Here is a 10361-nt window from a genome sequence, read left to right on the forward strand (position 1 = left end):
ACGGGAAAACATATCCGGGATAGCGGAAGCACTGGTATTTTCAGACAAAATCTGCAAAAAATTTAACTGGGCCATGAAAACGGCCTAGTAGCATTGCAACTATGCCACCCTATTTTTGCAAGGAAGAGTACAACCTGTATTTTGACAGCTTTCCTTTGAGCAAAATTAATCTTATAAGTAAAAATGGTATTTTCAGACAAAATATACCAACAAGTTTGAAAACTGTCAAGTAGCATTATTACTTTGCTAACCCACTTTTTGAACGGCGACAGGGATCTTTAGATCTTCAGTCTAACGCTCTCCCAACTTAGCTGTTTCGTTCAGTATTTATTATTTATCTCAGTGACACATTACATTTATTAAGGATTGACCATTGAATTTGAACATGTACGTTAAAAAATAGAGGACACTGTTACTAATTTCTCTCAATATTGCACGAATCATTTTCGCAGCGTATGAGACCCTCTGCTCAACTACACTTGAAGCATTTCACCTAGTATTCCAACCCGTGTTTCTAACTTTAATCCCTAGGCATAATTGGCTATTTCAAAAAACTATTTCCTTAAATTACTCCTAGCATCATCTACATTATCCAATTTAGATTTTCTAGTTTTATATTCATCTCTTAAGAATAAATTTCTGTCAGAAGTTCATCCTGGAGTCTACCAATGTCCTAGCTTTCCGGAAGATAGTTACTCTTCCGCAATTTCAGCTTTAAATTAACCCTAGACACTACTAGATAGCGATCTTTAACATCAATGACGGAACACTTATATACCCTAGTATCTTTAATCAATACTGCCAGTTTTTGGTTTACAGTATATGTAGTCAGTAAGGTTAGCTGTCTTACCACCATGTGAATACCATGTGAACTTATGGGTCATTTTACGACCAATGCTGTGTTGGTTATTACTAGATTGTTATACCTATAAAATTACAGCAATCTGTAACCGCTTCTGTTTTCTTTGCCTATTTCAAATTTGCCTAGGCTTGGATACCATCTATCCCTATTTATTCCAACCTGGGCTTTAAAATCTCATAATAAAAGCACTATATGTTTACCTGGGACCCTGTTTATTTGTTCCTTTAGCTGTAAGTAAAATTCATCTGTGTCATTACTATTTTCATCAATGGAACAAATACAGAACTAGGGGAGCACCAGCATAAAATAATAAAGAGGGAAACTAGCGGGATATTTTGGTTATTTTTTCCATAACGAAGGTACAAAGGTTTTTCCATATCTGGAGGTGCAGCATTGAACGAGAGACAAGGAAGAAACAGTCTTGAAAACGGGTCAAGGAGGGAGAATCTGGATGAGAAGTGTCATCAGAAAATGTGCTCTCTGTGAGGGTTTTTGTTGTATTTTTTAAACAACTGGAGTCACAACATACCTTTCCTGTAGTCAAACGTTTCTAACCTGTTTCTTTTTAGAAGAAAAGAACATAGAACTTTACCTTCATTGAACATTATTTGCATGGCTCTTTTTGTATAGATTCAATTTTATTTGACCGATACATGGCCGATCAATTAAATATTGATTTACAAAAATAGTTTGGATTTAAAAGCCGTTTTGGATTGGCTTAAGCGAGATTGATCATCTGCCACTTTAAGCTCAAGAGGAATTTGCTGAGCTTTCGTGTGACTCAAACTTAAAACTCTGATATTGTACGATTTTATCGATATCACTGATTTCAGACTGCAAGCCAAAAACTGCCATGTCACTGCCTTTGTTGAAGTATTTACATATGTATTTGATTGCCTTCACGGAATTACAGTATTCAACGTTTATGTGTGCATTAAATGTTTTTGACAATAAAAGTGAATATGGAACAACCCATTGATTATCTACTTCGATGGTGGTACCGTTGTGCTTTTTTATTAATGCTGTTTTACCAACATCTTCAGTAGATCTTCTTTTATAATGTGGGTAACCATCATTGCCAGTAATTGTATTGGGTACTAAAAGTCGAGGATATTGCTTTGTGCACCTTCCTTTGGCCGTACATGGTGATTTATCATTCAGTGCACCGCAAGGTCCATGTATCATATTTTTTACCACAATATCATATAAGCCCTTATCGACATTTTCATCAAGAATTTCAGCTGAAATCACTCCGTCAATTTCATTACAAGTAATTTTATCATGTAGCCAGATTAGTATATGTGCGTGTGGCAATCCTCGTTTTTGTCATTCCACTGAGTACATCCAGCATCGCACTGACCCAAACACTTTAAGTTTTACTATGTAGTTTATCAGTGATTTCAAGTTTTGCCGGAAGACACGGGCCGTAATGTCATGTCTATGAACTGCCGATTGTCCTTGAAGTAAAATCTGCTGTATCTCGTCCCAAGATTGATTAAATGTAAATTTAATAAATAAATCTGAACGACCACAGAGACAAACATACGCAATAGAATCTTGAGCATATTCATGAATATGACGGGGACTACCGGTATATGACGAAGGTAAAATCGTTAATCTTCCAACACTAGTGGTATTACCGTCATTTACAACTGCATCTCGCAAATGAATGTATTGTTCAGAGCGGAGCTTGGTCTGATTTAGACGGATAAATAGCAAACGTTCTGATTCAATCTTTGCTTACATATCAACGAAATATTGGTGAAACAATTGACGGCATTTTAAAATATAGTTATCTTCATTGTGACGGATCATTAGTCTATAGGAATAATAATTCATTGCGCTGCATTTCTTATCCGTTTGTTTGTTAGTGGATGGATCTATCAATTTATTATTAAAGTGATAGCCGTCGGCTCCATCCCAAAAAATGATAGGATATTGTAGGGCATCGTAGCATCGATGAGTTTCAGCAATTCTTACCAACTGAGCGTTTCGCTTATGAAGAATAATATCTCAAGGTAAAAACTGATCACCGACCATAACGATTGCCACTTCGTCGATAGTTGGAGCAATATATCAGCGCACGTGTTGGCCAGTAGGCGTTTTGTCAGCGAAAATAACAATTTTATGCGTGTCAGTAGGGATCAAATCGATTGCTGTTTTGAACAGGCGCACTAAATCATTATTTTCGTGGAAAAGATGTTGCAATTGGGAAACGATAGTCCTTTCAACGTCGAAAGATATTTCGCAACGTGCATTCAATTCAGAATTGCTATCACTGATGAAGTACCGTTGTAAAAATTTATGATTCTCACCTGAGAATGGCAGAAGGGACCCTGCTCTATTATAAATTTGGCCTTTATCTTTGAAAGTAGGCATAAATTTGGAAACATGAGTTACATTTTCTGATGTTTAACAAAAACGCTTAGATTCTGACGTAGTTCCAGTAAGCAAAGTCTTTAATGGCTCTGGTGTTGCAGCCAGTTGAGGAAGTTTCACTTTTCCTGAGGCGCAACACAATCCCATTGTTTCACCATTAAATTTCAAGGCCTTGCAATAGGGACAAATTTTAGACATAGTCCCGATTTGAACACATCTACTCAAGCTATAATCATCGACAGGGTTGCACCTGAATGCCAGGTGATAATTTTCTGGCTGCTTTTGTGATTCCTTGGTATGCTTTCCTTTGGCATTATCCCTTTGAGCCTCAAGCCTGTTTTCACGTTGTTCTTGTGATTCCTCGGCACGCCTTCTTTTGGTAATTTCTCTTTGAGACGCAAGCCTGATTTCTTGCTGCTCTTGTGATTCCTCGCTACGCTTTTTTTTCTTACTTTCTCTATTAGCTGCTTGTTCTTGTGATTCCTCGGCACGATTTTTTTGGTAATTTCTCTTTGAGAGAAATTACAGATTAACAATTACAGTCCTTGGCAGATGTGCCAAGGACTGAAGAAGAGAGAATTAGACTTTTCCAGGATAAGTAGATATTACCCAAAACAAAACAATGTGTCAATGGAAACAACATGACTTTATGCTTTTTCAACAAAAGCCTTTTTGGAAAAAAAAACAACTAAGCCATGTAGGAAAAGTTAGTTAGTGTGTCAACACATGGTTTGCTGAAAGTAAAATTTTATTACTTTCCTTAATTTTCTTCTATAGTTTCTATAATTGTGTTAATAACGTATTATGTTTTCATCTTGTTTTGGTATACTTCACTTAACTTCACTTCTTAAATGGGGTCGCTATTATACAGAAGTACCTATATCCTTAGTGACAAAAGGGCCCCCGATGTCCTTTCGGAGAGGGCCATATGTTCAGAAATTTGCCCATTGTTTACGTATGGTATTTATTATTTGGAAGTTAATACATTTTTTATGGGGTAGGGGGCGGTGATTGTAGTTGGTTTCTATGTGGAGCATTTTCAGTGGAAAGAGAAATTGACAGGGATTAACTTTTCAGGGGAAAATTTACATAAGAAGGATTTGACAGAACTCCTGTATGAAATTCCTTTTAATTGTCTCTTTTCTTTTTACCAGCTCAATTTTGCATGCGGAGCTGATATTGGAATTATCTGGAATATTCAGCGAGTTTCGATTTCTGGGAAAAGATTTCCATGGAGGGGGGATTTCCGAAGTGATCGAGAAAACAGTTGTAAATTACCATATATTTCGAAAGAAAGTAATCTAAGGTGAATTTTTCTCACTGAATCGTTCTCAAGAAATTTTACAAAATTTCCGGCGAAGATGGAACTGTCTCGAGAGAATTTTGCAGAGGGGTGGGGGTGTATTTTACAACGAAAAAAACTTCCACGGGAGAATATCTGAGAGGGAGAGGGAAATTTTTCATGAAGGGTGGGCCAGATCTACCGGCCTTATTTGAAAAACGATCACTAATTTGATACAAAAGATCAATTTTTTTTACTAGGAAGGAAGGAGCAACATTAAAACACAAATCAAACAGAAATTGCTCCGTATATGAATAGATTGCCTCCCTTCTCAATACCTTGCTGTTTACGCTAAAGTTTGACTGTTGTCTCAATTTTTTTTAGGAAGATATATTGAAACACAAGGGCTGTTTCATTAGAAGAGGAAGCTTTTTTAAATTTTCTAAAACTTTAGTGTAAAGAGCAAGGTGTTGAGGAAGGAGGCAACCTCTTATAATGCGGAATAACTTCTGTTCGTTTTGAGTTTTAATGTTACTCCTTAATTTCACAATTTTTTTTTTAATTTAGTTGCATTTATATCCATAGTATCCGGCTACTCCCTCCTCCCTCATATTTTCCAAGCATATTCTAAATATTAGAAAGAGTACCCTGGCTGAACCCAAAGAAAAATAATAACAATAGCTTACAATTCAAACAGCATCTATTTAAAGAGGAACCATAATCGTATTATCAAGTTCAGATGCTGCTTAAGTATTGCGACCTCGACCTAAAAGTCTTGTTGTTTACTTTGGCAAAGGTGATATCCATGTGGAAAATTCAACCACCACAAAAGTTTTTATTGTTCTGATATGCTTTGTTAAGTCAGACAGCCTTTTAGCCCCCAGACACAGTTGACATTTTTGGATGTGTAAAGAATAGTATTGCAGTGGACATATCAGGCAAAAATAATAACGTGATCGGTGAAACAAACGTCAGATAGAGAAAAGGTGCATTCCAACAGAAAAAAGGTCTAGTGCCCTTTCTAAGTAACCAAAAAGATTTGAGGGCAGCTGGCCCCCAGACACAGTTGATGTTTCTTAGAGGTGTAAAGGATAGTATTGCAGTGGACGCATCAGGCAGAAAAAAAACATGCTTGGTAAAACAAACAGACAGAGAAAGGGTACATTAAAATGAAAACTAAAGGTCACTTAGCCCTTGGTGATCTAAATTTTGTGATCTAAAGATAAGAACTAAAACACTTACTATAAACAACTGACCAGAAAAAATTGTAAACTATAAAGGAAAAATATAAAGATGACAAAAAGACATCAATGAAACGAATATAACCCGTCGAAAACATTACAGAACAGGCTAACTGATTTCTTACTCTACTAAAGCTCCTTTCTAAATTTAGATTCTCACTTAGCATCAGACAGTTGAGGTATATCTTACTTCACATTTGACCTCTCTTAGTGGGGAAGTTACGATACATAAAAGACTGAGAAATAATTTTTTAAGGGGTTTTTAGCGAAAAACTTTACTGAAACAGCAGTTTAAATTATATATATATATATAAATATATATATATATATATATAATATTAATATATAATAATATTGTATAAGAGAGAGGAAAAGAAAGAGAGAAAGAGAGAGAGAGAGAGAGAGAGAGAGAGAGAGAGAGAGAGAGAGAGAGAGAGAGAGAGAGAGAGAGAGAGAGAGAGAGAGAGAGAGACTTAATTATTAAATACAAGACAATACAAAATACAATTCAAATTTGAAATACAATGCACTTATTCCCCCTCGAAAAGCTCCATGGCCAGGGATACAAAGGGGAAAAAAATACAAGCAACAACTACAATTTAAGCAGTATACATAAGGGGGATATAATATAAGCAACAACTACAAAAAAAAGAGTCAAGCGCAGAAAAGACAACCACACACCTTGAACAAAACACAGGGGACCTCAACTTCTCAGAGGAAAAATAATGCTATTCTATTTTTATTAAACGATCCTTAAGAACCCTTTTAAAAGTCCCAAGCGAGTGGCATGTCTGTACTGATGAAGGTAATGAATTCCAGACCTGTTGACGAGCAATGAGGGGATGAAATCTGATTGAATAGTAGGGGTAGGTGGAATGTAGATAGCATTTGAAGAACAAAGGCTATATGGAGCTAAATCAGAAATTACATTGGTATTTTCCGAAGAGATTTTGGAAGATTACCGTGAAGCTGATGAAAGACAAAAGAAGCACAATAAATAGTGTAAATAGACCGTAGGCTTTTGAGCAATGTTGGTGAAGAACGGTTGCTGTTGATAACCAGATGCAGTGCTTTATTATACATGACAGAAAGTGACCGCAGCGTAGACGCAAAAGCAAATATCCATGCAATGGGGCAATAAGAAACATATGACCTGGCAAGACAGAATAAAAGAAGTCTCAGAAAAGATCCAGAAAATGTGTGTCAAAGTTTACGAATGATACTCAATCTCCGTAAGAAATTAGCCCTCATCATGGCTATATGGTTTCTGAATGAAAGATTGTCATCAAGTAAGATACCAAGAAACTGGACCACCCGATTCTCTGATCTACACAATGAGCCTTGTAACACCTAAAGGTGTGTAAGCTGAAGAAGAGCCATACCCATTCGAGAAAAAATAAGAAAATGTAACTTACCAACATTCAAACCAAGTAATTCGCATTAAACCATGAAATAACTCTCTCGAATAATGCCACAAGACTAGACTTGATATCACATTCCGTCTTCCCAAGGATCCCAAGAGTGGTATCATCAGCAAAAGCAACAAGAAAATCTTCGTTAGAATAATTCGTTATTGCCCAAAATGGAGGAGGGATGTCAAGTAATATGGCAATCCGGGAGCCTTTTCTAGGCAAGTCAAAGAGTAAAAGAAACCGCATGCTTTGCTTCAAAGAACATGTATTCCAGCAATAGTTTTTATATACTGAACGCAGAAAAAACAATAACTAAAAACTCGTGAATTTATACTTGTGTATATACTACTGTGTATAGTGTTTATGTTCCTTGTGGTCCTTGTCATTAACTTTTTCTAGTTAGGCTAGGTTAAGACCCTTGTAAGGTTTACTTCAAAATTACCGACAAATTATTTCTTTAATTTAGTTGTTTATAAATCCATAGTATCCGGCTAACCCCCCGCCCCCTTCCTCTAATTTTTCAAGCATATTTTAAACCCTTAAAAGAGTGCCCTGGTTGAACTCAAAGAAAAGAAAATAATGGCTTAGAATTTTAACAGCATATATTTAAAGAGGAACCATAATCATTATTATCAAGCTCAGATGCAGCTTAAGCCTTTATGTGAGAGTAAGTGAGTTCTCTTATCTACTTTATTTCCTAATCTTTTTTGACAATTTTTTGCGCTAATACTAGGTTTAGACGCATAGAATTTTCCTTAAAGGTTGAAAGAAAATCCTTAAAATGTGAAATTAAATCTCTTTAGACGTAAATAGACATTCTTATTGAAATTCTATAGCATATCCTGATGACGGCTCTGGTTACGACGAATATTCTTTTAAACAGATTTGAAAATGGTACCGAAAATCAGATACAAACTTCTTATTTATGGTTTTCTTAAAAAAAAAGCTATTCTCAGAGTAATGAGAACAATGAAAAACAGAAAAACTTAAAAAAGCGAACTTTGACGACGAACATTCAATAAAACAGACTTGAAAGTGGTACCGAAAATCAGATAAACACTACTCACTTGTGATTATCTTAAAAAAAAACGAAAAAAAAACACAGAAAAACTTACTGGTCTAGGAAGTCCAGATTGAATTTACGGTCCTTTAGCTGAAACCATGGAAAATGGAGGGAGTGGACCATTTTGTGCATTTGGCATCATTGAAGGATGTCCATATAACAATACTTGAGGGACAAAATTATAGGGACCACCTGTCCCTGGTGGAAGAGGTGGAAGAATTACTTGCTGCACAGGATTGACTGAAAAAGCCCGGGGAAAAGGATAAATCATTTGGTGATTTACTCGAGGCTGAGGTTGATGTTGATGTTGACTTTGAGGTGATTCTTCGTAATTATGACAATTTGGATTTCTCGGAAGATTTGCCATTTTCTGAAAGATATTAAGTCAAAATAGATATTAAAGGGTATTATTAAAGAAAGCAAAGATAAAAATGTATAAATAATAAAAATTAAATTTTTTAGTTAAAAAATAAAAAACTTGAATAAAAATTTAAACTATAAAAATTAAAACTTATTTGTTCAAATGAAAATAAATTTTATTTATAAAAATACATAATAAATTGTAAACAATCATTTTGGGGATAGATTTTGTTTTATATCACCAAGAAAGTTACAGAATCAGGCAAATGAAACTTTCAGGCATCATCTCAAATATTAAATAATAATAAAAAAACAAACAACTTGTTAATATATAATATATATTTAATATAATTAATATGTAATTAATAATTTGCACTTTGGAGCAAAGAAACAGATAATGTGTCTGTTCTGCTTTATGCTAATGATGGCAAAATTTGGGTGAAAATCACATATGTACGTTGTAGAATAGAATTATTAGTCCCACACAAATTTTTATGGCACGATATTCCATCTTTTGTCGTTTAACAATGACACAAAAAAAATCAGCAAAAAGAAACAACAAACAAATGAACATTGACGCCAAGTACACAAGAAAGTGTGTACTTTCAATAAAAATTACAATTGTACTTTGAGTGAAGTAATGATAATAGCTGTCGTGAGGTAATAAGCAAATTATAAACTGATCCAAAAATAGCAATACCAACTTCGTTGGTGGCCTTCTTTCAGCATATGCTCAGACAGGCAATTATAAACTCATACAAAAAGCGGAAGAAATCGCTCAACTGCTGTTGCCAGCTTTCAATACTCCAACGGGGATTCCAAATGGCCTCATAAATCCCAAAACTGGTAGGGGCCGTACTTATGATTGGACAATCGATGATTCAGCTAATCTCGCAGAATTTGGAACATTGCATCTAGATTTCAAATACTTGTCAGACATAACAGGGAATCCTATATATCGAGAAAAAGTTGAAATAGTTCGAAAAGTAATGCGAGACATACCCAAGCCCAATGGACTATACTTTAACTATTTGAATACTATAACTGGAAAATGGGTAGAGAATGATGTATCGTTGGGTGCATCTGGTGACAGCTTTTACGAATATTTGTTGAAGGCTTACATTCATTCTGGGAAAGAAGGTCTAGAGGCAAAAGAAATGTATGTAGCAGCTATGAAGGCCATAGACAAGTGGATGATTAGAGAAAGTCGAGGCGGCCTTCTCTATGTTTCTGATATGAAAATTCAAATACTTGACCAGAAAATGGGACATCTCGCCTGCTTTTCAGGTGGAATGTTTGCTCTAGGGTCTCAAAACCTTCCTAATTCATCTGCTGTACGACACTTGTATATAGGCAAAGGCTTTACTAATACCTGACATGAGTCGTATATTAGATCAGAAACTGGTATTGAACCAGAATATTTCAGGTTTTCCGATGGTTTAGAAGCTCTAACTTTAGAATCAAGCGAGAAATATTATGCTCTTCGACCTGAAGTTGTCGAGTCTTATTTCGTTTTATGGCGTATGATTCAAAAATTTTGAATTTAAAAAAAAGAGAATAGTTGTGGGAAAAGTCAAAGTCATGGCCAATTGTAGAAAAAAGCCAAGACAGATTGTCCAATTAAGTGGGCAGCCCAGTCAAGGTTAATTTTACCCATTTGATGGCCATTGTTACTGTCTCCCATTTATGCTCCGTGCAAACGTGTCCCTTCACAATGCCGAACTAGAGTCGTACTGGTTGAGGGTTCTCGCTGGGGAACAAT

The 10361-nt window shown here is 35.5% G+C and overlaps 1 protein-coding gene across 1 annotated transcript in view; it reads left to right on the forward strand.

Annotated features, from left to right (window-relative positions):
* LOC136038974 (mannosyl-oligosaccharide alpha-1,2-mannosidase IA-like) overlaps positions 1–9975 on the forward strand; it is a 12561-nt gene extending 2586 nt beyond the window's left edge. Inside the window, exon 2 of the mRNA XM_065722492.1 lies at positions 9294–9975. Within this exon, the coding sequence (XP_065578564.1) occupies positions 9294–9975 (682 nt within the window). The remainder of the gene's footprint in view (positions 1–9293) is intronic.
* The last annotated feature ends 386 nt before the right edge of the window (positions 9976–10361 follow it).

This window comes from Artemia franciscana, chromosome 18 (genome assembly GCF_032884065.1).
Source record: "Artemia franciscana chromosome 18, ASM3288406v1, whole genome shotgun sequence".
Lineage (NCBI taxonomy): Eukaryota > Metazoa > Arthropoda > Branchiopoda > Anostraca > Artemiidae > Artemia > Artemia franciscana.